At 46.2% G+C, this 20303-nt stretch overlaps 1 protein-coding gene across 1 annotated transcript in view; it reads right to left on the minus strand.

Annotated features, from left to right (window-relative positions):
• Positions 1-20303, minus strand: part of LOC144509018 (protein phosphatase 1 regulatory subunit 12C-like) — a 100324-nt gene that overhangs the window by 52985 nt on the left and 27036 nt on the right. Inside the window, exons 4-9 of the mRNA XM_078237274.1 lie at positions 17676-17835; positions 15067-15211; positions 13270-13344; positions 10566-10651; positions 7467-7636; positions 5904-6007 (exon numbers count right to left, since the gene is read on the minus strand). Coding sequence (XP_078093400.1) covers positions 5904-6007; positions 7467-7636; positions 10566-10651; positions 13270-13344; positions 15067-15211; positions 17676-17835 — 740 coding nt within the window. The remainder of the gene's footprint in view (positions 1-5903; positions 6008-7466; positions 7637-10565; positions 10652-13269; positions 13345-15066; positions 15212-17675; positions 17836-20303) is intronic.

The following is a 20303-nucleotide window of genomic DNA, read 5'->3' on the forward strand; positions in this document are numbered from 1 at the left end:
TTTACAATTGGGGGAGGGGTAATTATGATGCGATTAGGCAAGAATTAGGGGGCATAAGTTGGGAACAGAAACTGTCAGAGAAAGGAACTAATGAAAAGTGGAACTTTTTCAAGGAACAAATACTGGATGTCCTTGATAGGTATGTTCCTGTCAGGCAGGGAGGAAATGGCCGAGTGAGGGAACCATGGTTCACAAAAGAGGTGGAATGTCTTGTGAAAAGGAAGAGGGAAGCTTATGTAGGGATGAGGAAACAAGGTTCAGATGGCTCGATTGAGGGTTACAAGTTAGCAAGGAATGAGCTGAAAAAGGGGCTTAGGAGAGCTAGGAGGGGACATGAGAAGTCCTTGGCGGGTCGGATCAAGGAAAACCCCAAGGCTTTTTACTCTTATGTGAGGAATAAAAGAATGACCAGGGTGAGGTTAGGGCCGGTCAAGGACAGTAGTGGGAACTTGTGTATGGAGTCAGTAGAGATAGGCGAGGTGATGAATGAATACTTTTCTTCAGTGTTCACCAAGGAGAGGGGCCATGTTTTTGAGGAAGAGGTGTTACAGGCTAATAGGCTGGAGGAAATAGATGTTCGGAGGGAGGATGTCTTGGCAGTTTTGAATAAACTGAAGGTCGATAAGTCCCCTGGGCCTGATGAAATGTATCCTAGGATTCTGTGGGAGGCAAGGGATGAGATTGCAGAGCCTTTGGCGTTGATCTTTGGGTCCTCGCTGTCAACGGGGATGGTGCCAGAGGACTGGAGAATGGCGAATGTTGTTCCTCTGTTTAAGAAAGGGAATAGAAATGACCCTGGTAATTATAGACCGGTTAGTCTTACTTCGGTGGTTGGTAAATTGATGGAAAGGGTCCTTAGGGATGGGATTTACGACCATTTAGAAAGATGCGGATTAATCCGAGATAGTCAGCACGGATTCGTGAAGGGCAAGTCGTGCCTCACAAATTTGATAGAATTTTTTGAGGAGGTAACTAAGTGTGTTGATGAAGGTAGGGCAGTTGATGTCATATACATGGATTTTAGTAAGGCGTTTGATAAGGTCCCCCATGGTCGGCTTATGATGAAAGTGAGGAGGTGTGGGATAGAGGGAAAGTTGGCCGATTGGATAGGTAACTGGCTGTCTGACTGAAGACAGAGGGTGGTGGTCGATGGAAAATTTTCGGATTGGAGGCAGGTTGCTAGCGGTGTGCCGCAGGGATCAGTGCTTGGTCCTCTGCTCTTTGTGATTTTTATTAATGACTTAGAGGAGGGGGCTGAAGGGTGGATCAGTAAATTTGCTGATGACACCAAGATTGGTGGAGTAGTGGATGAGGTGGAGGGCTGTTGTAGGCTGCAAAGAGACATAGATAGGATGCAAAGCTGGGCTGAAAAATGGCAAATGGAGTTTAACCCTGATAAATGTGAGGTGATTCATTTTGGTAGGACTAATTTAAATGTGGATTACAGGGTCAAAGGTAGGGTTCTGAAGACTGTGGAGGAACAGAGAGATCTTGGGGTCCATATCCACAGATCTCTAAAGGTTGCCACTCAAGTGGATAGAGCTGTGAAGAAGGCCTATAGTGTGTTAGCTTTTATTAACAGGGGGTTGGAGTTTAAGAGCCGTGAGGTTATGCTGCAACTGTACAGGACCTTGGTGAGACCACATTTGGAATATTGTGTGCAGTTCTGGTCACCTCACTATAAGAAGGATGTGGAAGCGCTGGAAAGAGTGCAGAGGAGATTTACCAGGATGCTGCCTGGTTTGGAGGGTAGGTCATATGAGGAAAGGTTGAGGGAGCTAGGGCTGTTCTCTCTGGAGCGGAGGAGGTTGAGGGGAGACTTAATAGAGGTGTATAAAATGATGAAGGGGATAGATAGAGTGAACGTTCAAAGACTATTTCCTCGGGTGGATGGAGCTATTACAAGGGGGCATAACTATAGGGTTCGTGGTGGGAGATACAGGACGGATATCAGAGGTAGGTTCTTTACGCAGAGAGTGGTTGGGGTGTGGAATGGACTGCCTGCAGTGATAGTGGAGTCAGACACTTTAGAAACATTTAAGCGGTTATTGGATAGGCACATGGAGCACACCAGGATGATAGGGAGTGGGATAGCTTGATCTTGGTTTCAGATAAAGCTCGGCACAACATCGTGGGCCGAAGGGCCTGTTCTGTGCTGTACTGTTCTATGTTTACTCCTTTTCTCACGGTGGCACAGTGGTTAGCACTGCTGCTTCTCAGTGCCAGGGAACCAGTTCAATTCCTGGCTTGGGTCACTGTCTGTGCGGAGTCTGCACATTCTTCCCGGGTGCTCCGGTTTCCTCCCACAGTCTGAAAGATGTGCTGGTTAGGGTGCATTGGCCGTGCTAAATTCTCCCTCAGTGTACCCGAACAGGCGCCGGAGTGTGGCGACTAGGGGATTTTCACAGTAGCTTCATTGCAGTGCTAAAGTAAATCTACTTGCGACACTTTAAAAAAAATTAAACTTAATTACTGCAAGGCCCCATACCCCGCTACTTCCCCAAGCAGTTCTCCAAAGTAAAGCAAGTTGAATGGAAGCCCTCTAACAGTCAAACAGTGCAAAACAAGTTCACAATTGAAAACTGAGCAATGTACTGTGGATGCAACCATGCTCTGATCAAGCAGAGTGTTTTGTAGTTGCAAAATGCAAATTACAGGCCTATAAATAACTGAAACGGATTTAGTCTGCAAAGCATTTCACATTTAGGTCATTTACATGTTACATTCCAGACATTCTGCACCCGCTGCCTGAGCTGCAGCAACATTGAAAGCGCACTATCTTACTGATATCCACTAACGTCTCATCCTTTATCAGCCTCACACGATTGTGACACGAATGGGGCTTTATTTGGAGCGCCGACCTGCTAAAGAAACACTGATACTTCCTGCAATATTTCCTGTTCCTTGCATCCGCCTTCTTCAACTTCACTTTGCTGCCTGTACAGAAGTTGACAGTGTGTGTTTGAGCTGCCTTTATTAATTGCCCCTTCACATGGGGACACGGACCTGCCTTTATTAATTGCCCCTTCACACGGGGACACAAGAGATAGGCAGAGAGACACACACACACGCTGGACACAGAGAGGCTGGCTAGATTGGGACTTTTTTTCTCTGGAGCATAGGAGGCTTGGGGGTGACCTTATGGAAGTCTATAAAATAATGAGGGGCATAGATAAGGTAGATAGTCAACACTGGATAAAAGCAAAATACTGCCGATGCTGGAATCTGAAACCAAAGGAGAAAACGCTGGAAAATGTCAGCAGGTCTGGCAACATCTTTAAGGAGAGAAAAGAGCTGACGTTTCAGGTCCAGATGACACTTTGTCAAAGATAGTCAACATCTTCTCCCAAACGTAGGGAAGTCTAAAACTAGAGGGCATGGGTTTGTGAGAGGGGAGAGACACAAAAGGGTCCAGAGGGGCAATTTTTTCACAGAGGGTGGCGAGTGTCTGGAACAAGCTGCCAGAGGCAGTAGTAGAGCGGGTGCAATTCTGTCTTTGTAAAAAGCGTTTAGACAGTTACATGGGAAAATGGGTATGGAGGGATATGGGCCAAACGCGGGCAATTGGGACTAGCTTAGTGGTTAAAAAAAGGGGGCGGCATGGACAAGTTGGGCCAAATGGCCTGTTTCCATGCTGCAAACCTCTATGATTCTATGCTTGCGCGCATACAAAAATGGTTTAAACTTCCAAATCTGGCTATGGAGACTAGAAACTAACCACGCAGCTTTCTGTAGTCTTTTAAAATACAAAGAAAAGAATATGCCAAATCAAACAATGCATCAGTGACTCAGTGGTTATTGTATTGCTTTTTGGCTCAAGTATTTAAATGTACTTTCGCACTGGTTTCTACTTATTCTACAGAAGTGCCGCCACATGCTCTATAGAGTTTGATGCTCTATTACCCTTCCCCGGCTGCATCCCTGATGCTCATGTCTCCAGTAAAACCCTGACTCTTCTCCCACCCTGGTCAATCCCTTGTACCTCTCCCTCGAGTTCAAGCAGCACAGATACAAATGGTCTCCATCATTCGATGCCAAACCAGGCTCCACCACATCAAGCACTGCCGGTGCTGCCAAAATTACTCACCACTCCAGGATCACTCTTCAATGCAAAGGTAACCCATAAGACATAGGAACAGAATTAGGCCACTCGGCCCTTCGAGTCTGCTCCGCCATTCAATCATGGCGAACATCCTTCCTTAGATACGGGGCCCAAAACTGCTCACAATACTCCAAATGGGGTCTGACCAGAACCTTATAGGGCCCAAGTACATCCCTGCTCTTGTATTCTAGCCCTCTCGACATGAATGCTAACATTGCGTTTGCCTTCCTAACTGCCGACTGAACCTGCATGTTAAACCCCCAAGTCCTTCTCTTCACCAGGTTTCACCTGTACATGACAGCATACAGACCTGCCTCACCCACCCTGCTTTGTTAGTCTGTGAAACAACCAAAGCCACTGACATGGATTCCTGCCACAAACAGGGGAAGCAGTGGCATAGTGGTATTGTCACTGGAACAGAGGCCCAGGGCAACGCTCTGGGGAGCCAGGTTCAAATCCCACCACGGCAAGTGGTGGAATTTGAATTCAGTAAAAAATCTGGAACTAAGAATCTGCTGATGACCATGAAATTATTGTCAATTGTCAGAAAAACCCATCTGGTTCGCCAATGTCCTTTACGGAAGGAAATTTGCCATCCTTACCTGGCCTGGCCTATGTGTTTAATTTGTGTGTGTCACAGATAGGCTTACATTAACATAGAACAGTACAGCACAGAACAGGCCCTTCGGCCCACGATGTTGTGCCGAGCTTTGGGAGACTAAGTAGTCTCACAGCACCAGGTTAAAGTCCAACAGGTTTATTTGGTAGCATGAGCTTTCAGAACGTTGCCCCTTCAACAGGTGAGTTCAGTTCACAAACAGGGCATATATAGACACAAACTCAATTACAAGATAATGGTTGGAATGCGAGTCTCAACAGGTAATCAAGTCTTTTCAGGTGCAGACAGTGGAGAGAGGGTTAAGCACAGGTTAAAGAAGTGGTGCTACCAAATAAACCTGTTGGACTTTCACCTGGTGTTGTGAGACTACTTACTGTGCCTACCCCAGTCCAATGTCGGCAACTCCACATCATACATCAACACTGCAATGAAGTTACTGTGAAAAGCCCCTAGTCGCCACACTCTGTTCGGGTACAATGTGGGAGAACTTAGCATGCACCCTAACCAACACGTCTTTCGGACTGTGGGAGGAAACCAGGGCACCCAGAGGAAACCCACGCAGACATGGGGAGAACGTGCAGACTCCACACAGACAGTGACCCCAAGCTGGGAAATGAACCCGGGTCCCTCGCACTGAGAGGCTGCAGTGCTAACCACTGTGCCACCACTGCCACCCTGTGACTTTGGACCCACAGTAATGCGGTTGACTTTTAACTAGTTCAAGGGCAATTAGGGATGGGCAACAAATGCTAGATCAGCCAGCAATGCCCACGTCCCCTGAATGAGTAAAAAAACCTCTCTTCCTCAGCAGCGATTCTAGACCCTTGCTGTATTATCTCCAGCTGTAATGGGTTGGACATCCAATTTGATTCCAAGCTCTGCTTCAGACACCATATCCTCTATCATAAATGCTTCCACCTTCATAACCCCATCAGTTCAGCTGCTGCCAAACCTTCAGCTATGCCTTCATTAGCTCCAGTTTTTTCCAGTCCAATGCTCCCCTGGGCATCTCTCCAACCTCCTCCAAGCCCATCAAAATCCCTGCTGTCCATCAACAATTTTCAAAAAAAAAAACCAATCCAGCTATTGGCCTGTTTTGGAACTGAGGTCTCTGAACACGAGATAGAAATCATAGTCAGTCATCATTTTGCTGAAGTCACAACTTTCAATACACTTTCTCACCTTCAGGTTTGATGGTGCGAGTGTGACAGGAGGTGCCAGAGGAATAACTTCAGTGCCATTTAAGTTATTGGTATCGTTATTGAGGGCAGGTTTCTTATTCTTTTCTGCATTGAATGAAAATAAGTCCTGGTTAACAGACAAATCAATGCGGCAGAACATTTCTAGAACAACAAAAGACTATTTAGCCAAGTTTTAGGCTTACTTCATGTACTGAATGGTGACAATTAGTTAAACTCTATTCTGTTTTGCACCCTTAAATAATTGAAACAGATATTTCTCCGATTATGGTGGTACAGTGGTCAGCACTGCTGCCTCTCAGCGCCAAGGACCCGGGTTCAATTCCAGCCTTGGGCGATTGTCCGTTTAAAGCTTATTTATTAGAATTACAAGTAAACTTATATTAACACTGCAATGAAGTTACTGTGGAAATCCCCGAGTCGCCACACTCCGGCGCCTGTTCCGGTGAATTTAGAGGGTGAATTTAGCACGGCCAATGCTGTTTGCGCATTCCAAAAGAGAAAATGCTGGAAAATCTTAGCAGGTCTGGCAGCATCTGTAAGGAGAGAAAGGAGAGATGACCCTTTGACAAAGGGTCATCTGAACTCGAAACTTCAGCTCTTTTCTCTCCTTACAGATGCTGCCAGACCTGCTGAGATTTTCCAGCATTTTCTCTTCTGGTTTCAGATTCCAGCATCCGCAATAATTTGTTTTTATCCACCGTTTGCACATTCTCTGTGTCTGCGTGGGTTTCCTCTGGGTGCTCCGGTTTCCTCCCACAGTTCATAGATGACGAAGGGTCATCTAGGCTCGAATCGCTGGGTCGACACTCACTCCACAGATGCTGTCAGACCTGCTGAGATTTTTCAGCATTTTTCTGTTTTTTGTTTCAGATTCCAGCATCCACAGTATTTTACATTCATCATAGATGTGTGTGTTAGGTTGATTGGCCATGCTAAATTGCCTCTTAGCGTCAGGGGGATTAGCTGGGTAAATACACGGGGTTATGGGGGTAGGGCCTGGGTGGGATTGTTGTCGGTGCAGGTAGATGGGCCGAATAGATTCCTGCACTGTAGGGATTCTATAATATTAAACAGGCTGATTATATCCAAGTAAGCTTCACCAATTTAATATTTTTCTTAAAAACCATGGAATCATAGAATCCCCACAGTGCAGAATGAGGTCATTCGGCCCATCGAGTCTGCACCGACCACAATCCCACCCAGGCCCTATTCCTGTAACCCTATGTATTTATCTTGCTAATCTCCCTGACACTAGGGTCAATTTATCATGGTCAATCAACCTAACCTGCACATCTTTGGACTGTGGGCGGAAACCGGAGCACTCGGAGGAAACCCACGCAGACATGGGGAGAATGTGCAAACTCCACACAGACAGTGACCCGAGGCCGGAATCGCACCCGGGTCCCTGGCGCTGTGAGGCAGCAGCGCTAACTACTGTGCCACCCTTGAGCGGCATGTATATGCATATCTTTCAAATCTTGACTCAAACAAAATGGTCTGGAAACAGAGCATTCTCTGAAACTTTAAAAAGAAATCCAGCTACCAGTTTCACATTCAGAGTCAGACTCTGAGGCCTCTTCAGTTTCCGAGCTTGAACTGCTCGATTCCTCTTTCTTGCTTTCATCCAAAGGCAATGATTCTAAGGTCTTGCGCTCCTTTGACAGATCTTGCACCGAAATCTTTTCCTTGCTGCTCATTCTGCACACAGAGCTCCTGGAAGAACAGAAAAGGAATAAGAAAGGGATCAAAACTTCCTTGTGGCTAATCAACAAGTTGGGAACAGTATCCTGCCAAAGAAATTACACATTTAAACAATCCATTCACAAACACAACCGTGTAATTTTTCATTACTGGTTCAACAAGCTAATGTTATTCATTTACTGGAGACGTTCTGGGTATTTATGCATCAGCAATAAGGGGTGCATGGTGGCACAGTGGTTAGCACTACTGCCTCACAGCACCAGGGATCTGGGTTCGATTCCAGCCTTGGGTCACTGTCTGTGTGGAGTTTCTCCCCATGTCTGAGTGGGTTTCCTCCCACAGTGTACCCGAACAGGAGTGTGGCGACTCGGGGATTTTCCCCAGTAACTTCATTGTAGCGTCAATGTAAACCTACTTGTGACACTAATAAATAAACTTTTACTTTGTGTGTGGGTTAGGGGGATTGGCCATGCTGAATTACCCCTTAGTGTCCCAAGATGTGTAGGTTCGATGGATTAGCCATAAGTTTACGGAGATGGGGCAGGGGAGGTGGCCTGGATAAGATACTCAGCCTGAGAGTCAGTGCAGACTCGATGCACTGTAGGGATTCTATGAGCAATAGTACTTTGAGCAAAAGGCTATAGCATCACTTCCAGAACTCCTACCAGTTTTTCTTATTGCGATTCCTGTGTCACCTTTTGCATTAGCAATTCTGCTAGTGTTTTTGTAAACCCTGCCACGGTTTCCTGTTCTGCAACATTGGTTGGTTCAGTCCCTAATTCTTATAGTGCGCAAGGACGAATGAAATTCTCACTGCTACACAAGATGGCTGGAAGGTGGTCAATTGAATGATTGCAGCAATTCTGTAGACCATCACTGAATAAACTAAACAAGACAGCATGCCGCAACTGAAGTGCAGCGGCATTTAGTATGTATTGTAACTCCACACCACTTACAGAGGGATTAGTAGGGGTTAAGTGCACAAACAGTAATTGAACATTAACAAGGTGTTATTTACTTATGGTTGCTTTTGCAATCAATGCACCTGAACCAGGTGACAAATCTGCCCAGAATAACAGGGCGCTCGGGACTAAAACGTCATCGTCAAAGTTGCTAGTTAATGAGTCAGGGCCATTACAACACAGGAAGACAACAGTTGGCCCATTGAGCTCATGTCAATACTAAAGATCAGTGCTTTAAAGCCGATATAAAAGGCCACCCATTTTAAACATTGATGATTTAAGAGGTGGAAATTGTCATTTGTTGCACAATTTTATTAACTTGCTAAAATGAAAAATCTTGCTTTAGTTTCCTAGGACTTAAATCCTTAGGCGAATTGGCCAAGCAAAATTCTCCCTCAGTGTACCTGTATAGGTGCCAGAGTATGGCGATTAGGGGATTTTCACAGTAGCTTCATTGTAATGTGAATGTACAGGTACTTGTGACTAATAAATAAACTTTACTTTCAATTTCATAGAATCCCTACAGTGCACAAGAGGCTATTCGGCCTGTCGAGTCTGCACCAGTTATTGGACTCTCACAGCGATCCTTGTAGCACAAGATACAGCCACAAAACCAGAATTAAACTGCTCAATTGTATCTCCAAGCTGAACTCCATAGAATCATGACAGTGCAGAAGGAGGCCGTTTGGCCCATCGAGTCTGCACCAACTCTCCGACAGACCACGCACTCAAGCCCTATTCCCTTAACCCCACATGCTTACCCCCACCAATTCCCCTAACATACACGTCTTGAGGCGCTAAGGGGCAATTGAGCATGGCCAGCCCACCTAACCTGCACAGCTTCGGACTGTAGGAGGAAATTGGAGGCACTCGGAGGAAACCAACAGGGAGAACACACAAACTCTACATACACAGTTGCCCAAGGCCGGAATTGAACCCGGGTCTCTGGAGCTGTGAGACAGCAGTGCTAACCACTGTGCCACCGTGTCGTCCTGTAACAGTAACCCCAAATAATAGAAGAATTGGAGCAGGAACAGGCCATTCAGCCCCTCAAGCCTGCTCCCCCCCACATAACCCTCGGTCGCCTTGTCAATCAAAAAGTTTATTTGTTGGTCACAAGTAGGCTTACATTCACATAATAGTGAAGTTGCTGTGAAAATCCCCTAGTTGCCACACTCCGGCGCCTATTCGGGTACACTGGGGGAGAATTTAGCATGCCTAACCAACATGTGTTTGGACCGTGAGAGGAAACCGGAGCACCCGGAGGAAACCCGCACAGACAGTGACCTAAGCCGGGAATCAAACCCGAGTGTCCGAGGTAGCAGTGCGAACCACTGTACCACCGTGCCGCTCTGTGGGACCCCCACTTCCATCAACCCCACCCTCACAGAGATCAACTAACTTGGCCTAGATGAGGAATAATCATCTGATCGTGATGCACTAGTTGCATCCTGACTTTACCATCTGAGTCACTTGGAGAAGTTAAGCAACACATTTATAGCTGACCTGTGGGAACATCACCCCACCTCCAATCATTGCAATTACATTGACGTTGCTGTAGTCATCCAGCTTGTCACAATGAATAAAATAACAGCCAGTAAATGAGCATAATTCACAGAGGAGTCTGCAATGGGGGGGGGGGGGGGGGGGAGAGAGAGAGAGAGAGAGAGAGAGAGAGAGGGGGGGTGTGCATATGTGTGTGTGTGTTTGGAATTCATTGCCCAAAGTTCCTTAATCACCGTTAGGGATGCAAACTGCCGCTGTCCCAAACTTTGAATGTCATTAATGTTTCATTGAGTTTGTAATGCTTTAAACTCTGATCTGCTGGTAGAGAAAGAGGGAAAAAAAATCTTTCTATCCCTGTGAATCACACACATCAAAGTGACAGCACAAAGGTTAATAAAAGAATGAGGGTCATAAACTAAGATAGTTTCCCTTGGTTTGTAATTACAATTGTAATTAGTACAGAGATTACTTACTTCCTGGGTTTGGTTGGTTGCTGCTGCTGCTGGACAGAGGTTTCAATAATGGCTCGTTTCATCTTTTCTTCTTTTTCAGTCCTCAGCTGTGTTAATAGAAGAACACAGGCCAAACAATCAATAAATTCTCAATGCTGTGGTTTAATTGCTCATTTGTAGTCTTGGGTGTGCCCATTCTAAGTGTGACACACAAGCTCTGCAGGGGGTAACAGGTTACATGCTTTCTTCCCTCATTCTGTGACTAAGTTACAAGTGTCCTTTTACCCTCTTGAAATCATCGGAGCTGAACATTCGTTTCTGGACAGCCTCTGCTACCTTATCCTGTCCTACCCTGGATACAGTAAGAGTTTTAACAACACCAGGTTAAAGTCCAACAGGTTTATTTGGTAGCAAACAGCATTAGCTTTCGGAGTGCTGCTCCTTTGTCAGATGGAGTGGAAATGTGCCCTCCAATACCGGCATCTCCACATCATGACTATCCTGGATAGGCAGATTGATTCTCGTAAATGGTGCCCCATAGTCCTGGCCTGATCTCATCTTTATCCCGTCTCCAGAAGCATACTTTTCCAATGTAACTGGACAGTAATTAGGAGTGGGATCTCTAAACAACGTTCTCCTCCCAAACCAGAAGTGCTGAGGCCTCCTAATTCAATCAGGTCAACAGCATTACCATTGTTGAACCTCCCCATCAACAACTTGAACGGAATTGGACTAGCTATATAAATACTGTGGCCACAGGTTACAGGCTGGGTATCCCGAGACAGGTCACTCACCTACTGATTCCCTAAAGCCTGTCCATCACCTACAAGGCACAAGCCAAAATTGGGATGGAACATTCTCCATTTGCCTAGATGATTACAGCTTCAACAGCACTCGAGGAGCTCAACACAATTAAGGACACCTTAAGGGGAATTTTACTGTCGCGCCCGCTACGATTCCCGCAGGGGCGGACCATGCAAAGGTCTATTGACTTTGAACGTGAAATTCCAGCCTTCGGGTGAGTGTGGCCAGAAAATCCCACCCCTCACCCATTCCTGTTAACATTCATTCCCTCTCTCACTGGTGCACAGTGGTGGAGGTATCCGCCATATACAAGATGCTCTCAGAAATTTGCCAAGCTTCCCTCCCAACATTTTCCAAACCTGTGACGTCCACCACCCAGAAGGACAAGAGCTGGAGAGACATGGGAACACCATCACCTGCAAGTTCCCCTCTAAGGCACATATCATTCTGACTAACTATGCTGTCATGCCTTCATGGTCACTGGGTCAAAAAATCCTGGAACTCCCTTCCTAACTGCACTGTGGGTGTACCTACACCACATGGACTGCAGCGGGTTCAAGGAGGCAGTTTACCACCACCTTATTTATCATCCTTGCCTGTTTCATTCAACTCCTCATTGCCTTAATGTGACCATGTTCTGATATTTCTCATAGAAATGTTTGTTTCAAAATTAGCCAGTTTCTCCTGGAAATTGAAATGGGAATGAGGGCTCGGTGTAATCTTCAGTTGTAGTGGGGTTAAAGATGGGTATAGTGAGCCATGCAGCAGATGGAGCCGAGTTCCCATTTTAAACTAGTACACCCCATTATCATTTCCAGTAGCCACATTTATAATGGACACTGTCTATGTAAATGCATCATGCTATAGATCCAGATAGGAGTGGTGGCAACACAGCTCCTTCACTAGCAGAAGGGTATATAATCACATCACGGCAAGTTTACACAGACTTTACACTACAATGTGATCATATGAATTTGTAAATCAGGTGCAAGCAGGTGCAATATTAATTTATCACTCATTGAGCTCCTGTGGCTTTGCTGCATTAACACAGAATACTAGTTGCCTTTCCATCGCGCCTGTCCATTATTTCTGTCTCAGCTTTTACTTGCTTCATCCAGTCTTCTCTCCCCTTCACCTTTTACTTTGTCTTCTAAGTTTCTCTCACATGGGGGCGGTGGACGCTGTAAATGGGGAAGGATTTGCAGCACGAGGTTGCAAAGGATACTGTAGCTGTCGGAGATTCTCTCCTCTCTCTACACACGCACGCACACGGGTCAATAATACAATCCTGTCCCTGCGGTGCCCAGCGGGCACGAGGACTCAATCCGGGAGTTCATACTCCAGCAGGCCAACCTCATTTGCCTGACTGAAGTCATCACACAAAGCAACTTGTTTGTTTCTATGGCACAATATTTGTGTGTGTGTGTGTGTGTGTGTGGGGGGGGGGGGGGGGGGAGGAGAGAAAAGAGAGAGAGAGAAAGAAAAGAGACACCGACGTCAATGAAGATTTCCATTGGCGGGCCCTCGCCCACGCCGATTCCGTGGCGGACGTGGTGGTAGAGTTCTGGCCTTAGTGTCAGGGGGACTAGCAGGGTAACTAGGTGGAGTTAGGGCCTGGGTGGAATTGTTGGTGGTGCAGGCTTGATGGGCCGAAAGCCCTCCCCCTGCACTGTATGGATTCCATGATTCTAAATGGATTTTCTGAAGCAACACACAAGAGCCAAGACAGGAATAAGAACATAAGAAATAGGAGCAGGAGCAGGCCATCTAGCCCCTCGAGCCTGCCCCGCCATTCAACAAGATCATGGCTGATCTGAAGCGAATCAGTTCCACTTACTGTGGAAAATTTGAATGAACGGTCAATTACTGAGGAAACAAACGTAGACCTCACAAAGCAGCAGTGATTTGCAGGAACACTCACATCATCCTGTTTCTTCTGTAGGTCCTCAAGTAATCCCAAAATGTCCTCATCTGCAACATCAAATGGTGTCTGGCCCTACGGGGGTGGAAGAGGGGGAAAAAAAATTGCATTTCATGCTAATTGCCATTACCAAATTTTAGTGTCATTCATGAAATCATAAGACATCCTGATAATTGAATACCTGCTCAGGAACCAATTCATTTCTCCCACACAGTATTGTAAAAAAAATGGTCAGCTTAATCACAGACTTGGTATAAACTCTTCATTTTCCCCCCTCCTATTCTCAAAGACACTTTCACTGGTTGCTGAATTTTCTTACAGACCACCCTATATCCATTAACCTTTGAGTGAGGGAATGGCCAAGACTTTTTCTCTTTATCATAAGCCATTTAAGTTGCACAATTGCAGCCACAGGGACCATAAAAGTCAAATATTTACTTAAAAAGCAACTGAACTTTCCATTACAAGGGACAACCAGTGTAAACTGTGAACATCCTGCTTTCCATTCTCTTTTTGTAGAGAACCAACGGAACAGGTTTTCATATTCAGAATGTGGCACGGTGGTTAGCACTGCTGCCTCACAGCGTCAATAACCTGGGTTCGATTCTGGCCTTGGGTGATCAAGTGGGTGGTTTGTGCATGTTCGCCCCCATGTCTGCGTGAGTTTCCTCTGGGTGCTCCGGTCTCTTCCCACAGTTCAAAGATATGTAGGTTAGATGGGTTAGCAATTGTAAATGCACGGGGTTACGGGGATAAGACGAATGGGAGGGGCTGGGTAAGATGTTCTTTTGGAAAATTGGTGCATACTTGATGAGCCAAATGGCCTTTTGCTGCACTGCAGGGATTCTATGGACCACAGCAGGGCAGCATAGTGGCACAGTGGTTAGCATTGCTGCCTCTCAGCTCCAGGGACCCGGGTTTGATTCCCGGCTTGGGTCACTGTCTGTGTGGAGTCTGCACGTTCTCCACGTGTCTGCGTGGGTTTCCTCCGGGTGCTCTGGTTTCCTCTCAGTCTGAGAGACATGCTGGCTAGGTGCATTGGCCATGCTAAATTCTCCCTCGGTGTACCCGAGCAGACACCAAAGTGTGGCGACTAGATTTTCACAGTAACTTCATTCCAGTATTAATATAAGCCTACTTGTGACTAATAAATAAACTTTGAATGTGAAATATCCATTGGATGAAGTTCAGAAAACGACACGGTGGCACAGTGATTAGCATTGCTGCCCCTCAGCGCAAGGACCCAGGTTCAATTCCAGCTTCGGGTGACTACCATGAGTGGAGTTTGCATGTTTTCCCTGTATCTGCGTGGGTTTCCTCCCGATGTCCAAAGATGTGCTGGTTAGGTGATTGGCCATGCTAAATTCATCCTTAGTGTCAGGGGGATTAGCAGCGTGAATACGGGAGGTTACGGGGATAGGACCGGGGTGGGATTGTTGTCAGTGCAGGCTCGATGAGCCGAATGGCCTCTTCTGCACAGCAGGGATTGTATCTGTTGGCGAAGATTACATAGCTCTTGCATCTGATTTTCTTTCCATTTCATTTCAAGGAATTGAACAGATGGAGTACGATGCACGTAAACCTTCCAGTCAGATTTTTTCTGGATTTTACTCTGGTGAATGGATGAATACCCAAATTCAACTAAATCACAGAGCAAGTAGAGGAAGATAATTCTCCACAGAAATCTACATTCAAAGAACTTATTTTGACCAGCTATTCCAATTTGCTAAAAGTGATAAATTGTACTCTAAGATAACTGTGGGGAAAAAAATCATTTATATCATAAGATAAACTTACCGAATTATTTAATGCTTCCATGTCACAGAAATGCTCCACAAGAAGCCTGCAGGAATCTTCCATTCCCCAGTGCGCAGCAGCATGCAGTGGGGTCCAGCCATCCTTATCTTGCGCATGAACACTGAACCCCGCCTGAAGGAGTAGCCTGCAATGAAATTACACTGGTCAAAATGGAAGGTAGCATTGAGATGAGTCATCCCAGATGTGAAGTGCCGACTCAGCAAACCCATTCCAAAAGTGTGACTCAACAGCAGGCAAAACAAATGATGAAAAGAGGAAGCCTTTTTGGACCACCGTGCTCGAGCCATTTATCCGAAAATGCTGCCAATTAGTCCCAATTCTCTGCTCTTTCAGTTAGCTTCTTTCCATCTACTCTGTCAAAACCCTTCTCATTTTGACGTGGAGATGCCGACGTTGGACTGGGGTGGGCACAGCAAGAAGCCTCACAACATCAGGTTAAGGTCCAACAGGTTTATTTGGTGTCACAAGCTTTCGGGGCACGGCTCCTTCATCAAGTGAGACTCACCTGATGAAGGAGCAGTGCTCCGAAAGCTCGTGATACCAAATAAACCTGTTGGACTTCAACCTGATGTTCTAATTTTGAAGCAGCCAGTATAAGTAAGGACCCCACGCGCCCTGGGCATTCTCTCTTCCACCTTCTTCTGTCGGGAAAGAGATACAAAATTCTGAGAAAACGTAACAACCAACTCAAGAACAGCTTCTTCCCTGCTGCCCTGAGACTTTTGAATGGACCCATCACATATTAAGCTGATTTTTCTCTTCACCCTATCTGCAATGTCAACAGTATGTTCTGCACTCTCTCCTACAAAGGGTCGTGAACGAAACCCAGTCCACCGCTCAAATCAGCCTTCCATCCATTGACTCTGTCTCCACTTCCCGCTGCCCTGGCAAAGCAGCCAGCATAATCAAGGACTCCACACACCCCAGACATTCTCTCTTCCACCCTCTTCCGTCGGGAAAAAAGGTAGAAGTCGGAGATCACGTCCCAACCGACTCAAGAACAGCTTCTTCCCTGCTGCTGTCAGACTTTTGAATGGATCTACCATATATTAAACTGATCTGTCTCTACACCCTAGCTATGACTGTAACACTACATTCTGCACTCTCTCCTTTCCTTCTCCCCTGCGTACTCCATGAACAATATGTTTTGATTGCATGGCATGCAAAAAACACCACTTTTCACTGTATCCCAATATATGTGACAATAATAAACCATATCAGGCTCTGTTAAATCTCCCTTTCAACTTCTCTGCTCTGAAAAACGCAGGCTGTCTAGATTCTCCAGATAGCCATTCATATCACAGCGCAGGGACTCAAGTTCAATTCCAGCCTCGGGACACTCTGTGGTGTTTGCATCTGCGTGGGTTTGCTCCAGGTGCTCCGGTTTCCTCCCACAGTCGAAAAATATGAAGGTTAGGTTGATTGGCCATGCTAAACTGACCCTAGTGTCAGGGGGACTAGCAGTGTAAATGCGTGGGGTTATAGGAATAGGGCCTGGGTGTGACTGTGGTCAGATTTGATGGGTCAAATGGCCTACTTCTGTACTGTAGGGATTCTATGATGTATTTTCCAGAGGACCCAAATGAATTACTGAGGACTTTCAAAGCCTGAAATTGCACTGGGTTGGACTTATACAACGCTTGGCGTGGATGACAGTGTATTCGATGTCAGGTATTGCTTTGGTGCACTATGGAATCCAATCCCTTGATTTTGATCTGGGCTGCTTCTTGCAAAACAATGCAGGTGTGCTGCAATACATCAAAGTGAAGACAGCAATGCACCCGCAGCACTGATAAAAATAAAATGCATCTCACCTCAGGTCTAGAAAAACATTGAAAAAGCTGTGTCTGTTTCGCAGGGTACCCTAAAATAGTCCACAATTACTTTGAAATGCAGTAACTCTTTGTAGGCAATAATTTGTGCATAGGATCTTTAAATATCGACGGTTAGAGGCAGACAGTTTGAACATCAGAAAGCCCTGCATTTTGGACAGTGCGCTATTCTTCCAGGAACGCAACACTGTCAGCCTGCATCTTACGTTCAAGTCCTGAAGTGGGGAGTGAATCGACAGATTTTCGACTCAGGAGGACAGACCGCCCTACCAAATGAAAAACAGACATCACGACGTAACTTGATCGGGTCCTCACCAAGTCACTTTCCACATCTCTATGTTTCTATGTCTACGACCAGACGTCACAGGCAATTCCTCATGATAACCCTCTTCCTTAGCAAAAGAGCTCAAAGGACAAAGTTAGTACCTTTATTGGCACCTTGCTGCGAATCAGTTAATAGAAACTAGAAGCAGGAGTAGGCCAGTTGGGCCTTCCAGCCTGCTCCACCATTCCTTCTGATCAAACTCAATATCCTGATTCCTCTCCATTCCCCCATATCCCTTTAGTCCCAAGAGCTATATCTAATTTCTTCTCGAAATCATTATGCAGGATTTTCACAGTAACTTAATTGCAGTGTGAATGTAAGCCTACTTGTGACCAATAAATAAACTTTAACTTTACTTTACTAATTAAAACCTTTGTAGCCCTGGTAGGAGCACATTCCAGACACAGGATAAAAAGGGAATTTACACTTGCCTCATCACCTCTATGTAGCCTTTGGCTGCAGCGACATGGAGAGCGTTGGCACCAGATTTTGGGTGAGATGTGTCTTCTATCTTCCCACTGTTTAGCCACTGCCTGGCATGCTGCAGCATCAAATCCTCTTCCTCGCGTCTAGCAGATTCCACATCAATCCCTAAAGAAACAAGAGCGGGAGCAAGAGCAAGGACAGAAGGTCTTAAATATTGCACAACAATACGGGTGGCAGCTCAAAACAAACAGTGATACATGGGTTGCGACAAGCACATTAAATCCTACGAAGCCACCCGGTTTCAGAAATCACAACATAGCCCCAACCGTTTAAAATTGAGGCATTGCTGGACCGGGAGCCAAGGTGGGTCAGTGAACATGACGACCGCTGTATCATGAACACGCACTGATGATGGAAGAAGCGATTACAGTCACTGTCACAACACCTCTCAAATGTCCCATTTCCCGTTCCAACACGAGAAAAACAGCACCACCGTGAAAACCCAGTAGGGCAAGCAAGACTTCCAGGTCAACACAGTAGGCAGCTCCCACTGCTCCTGAATAAACATATCTCAGATGCAAGCGCTGACCTGAGTTCCACTATTTGCAAGTTACAAAGGATGATTACGCGAGTGAGGATTTACTACAAATAGCAGCTGTGATCTTGTGCACACTTAAATGCGCCAAGAAATGTCGCTAACTGAATAGGAAAGTAAGGCTTGCTTAGTGCCTTGCACAACATCTCAAAGCACTTTACATGTAATTAATTACTTTCGAAGTCATGGAATTATGTGGTGCAGAAGGAAGCAGTCCAGTAGTTTGCCTGCTCTTTTCCCACAGCCATGCAAATTATTCACTTTAGAACATCCCGAATTTCCAAAGGTAGTCAGTGACCAATTTGTACACAAAGTACCACAAACAAATCCGGACAAATTGTGGAGGTAATGCGTTTTGGAAGGTCTAATACAGATAGGAAATATACAGTAAATGGCAGAACCCTTAAGAGGGTTGATAGGCAGAGCGATCTGGGTGTACAGGTGCACTGAAAGTGGCAACACAGGTGGAGAAGGTAGTCAAGAAGGTATACGGCATGCTTGCCTTCATCGGTCGGGACACTGAGTTTAAAAATTGGCAAGTCATGTTGCAGCTCTATGGAACCTTAGTTAGGCCGCACTTGGAATTTAGTGTTCAATTCTGGTCGCCACACTACTAGAAGGATATGGAGACTTTGGAGAGGGTACAGAAAAGATTTACCAAGATGTTTGCCTGGCATGGAGGACATTAGCTATGAGGAGAGGTTGGAGAAACTTGGTTTGTTCTCACTGGAACAATGGAGGCTGAGGGGTGACCTGTTAGAAGTCTTACAAGATTATGAGGGGCATAGACAGAGTGGATAGTCAGAAGCTTTTTCCCAGGGTGGAAGAGTCAATTACTAGGGGGCACAGGTTTAAGGTGCAAGGGGCAAGGTTTAAAAGAGATGTATGAGGCAAGTTTTTTTTTTAAAAACAGGGGGTGGTGGATGCCTGGAACTCGCTGGCGGGGGAGGTAGTGGAAGCAGATACGATAATGACTTTTAAGGGGTGTCTGAGCAAATACATGAATAGGATGGGAATAGAGGGATACGGTCCCCGGAAGGGTAGGGGGTTTTAGTTCAGTCGGGCAGCATGGTCGGTGCAGGCTTGGAAGGCTGAAGGGCCTGTTCCTGTGCTGTAATTTTCTTTGTTCTTCGAACAACAAGGTGACGAGGGCCAGATATTTCATTCTGGTGAAGAGTCATATTGGATTCAAAACCTTACCTCTTTCTCTCTCCACAGATGCTGCCGGACCTGTTGAGTTTTACCAACACCATGTTTTTATTTCAGATTGGCAGCATCTGGAGTATTTCCTTCTCGTATTAGTCCATTTTAGCGAGGGATAAAAATTGCAGAACTTGCCTGCCAAATTGTACCATGGGACTTTATTACAGCCCCACCCAAGAATGGAGTTGAGATTTTGGTTCAACACTTCATCTGGAAGATGGCTGGGGATTGTGCCCACTGAGCATTGGCACCCTGGCATTGCCAGCCAGGGTCACAGCACCGCCCATGGGACACCTTGGCACTGTCCATCAGGCATGGGGCAGTGCCAAGGGTGTGGGGGGGGGGGGGGGGGTCCCGCTGCCACTCTGCATAGGGATTGGCAGGGGAGGAAGGGAGGCCAACGATCAGAGCTGGCCGTCTGGATTGGCACTGCGGGGAGAAGGGGGTCAGAGGGGCAGCCTTGCGGGGATCACACGGCTCTGACAGTGCAGCATTCCCTCAGTGTTATCGTGCTCAGGTCTCGGAGTGAGACTTGAATCAACAATCGCCTGACTCAGAGGCAAGAGAGAGACTCTGACCGACACGAATGGTATTTGTGCATGTGCACAGATCCCTGAAAGTTGGCACCCAGGTTGATAGGGTTGTTAAGGCGGCGTACGGAGTGTTAGCTTTTATTGGTAGAGGGACTGAGTTTCGGAGCCAGGAGGTCATGCTGCAGCTGTGCAAAACTCTGGTGCGGCCGCATTTGCAGTATTGTGTACAGTTCTGGTCGCCGCATTATAGGAAGGATGTGGAAGCATCGGAAAGGGTGCAGAGGAGATTTACTAGGATGTTG

The sequence above is a fragment of the Mustelus asterias genome, chromosome 21, assembly GCF_964213995.1.
Source record: "Mustelus asterias chromosome 21, sMusAst1.hap1.1, whole genome shotgun sequence".
Classification (NCBI taxonomy): Eukaryota; Metazoa; Chordata; class Chondrichthyes; order Carcharhiniformes; family Triakidae; genus Mustelus; species Mustelus asterias.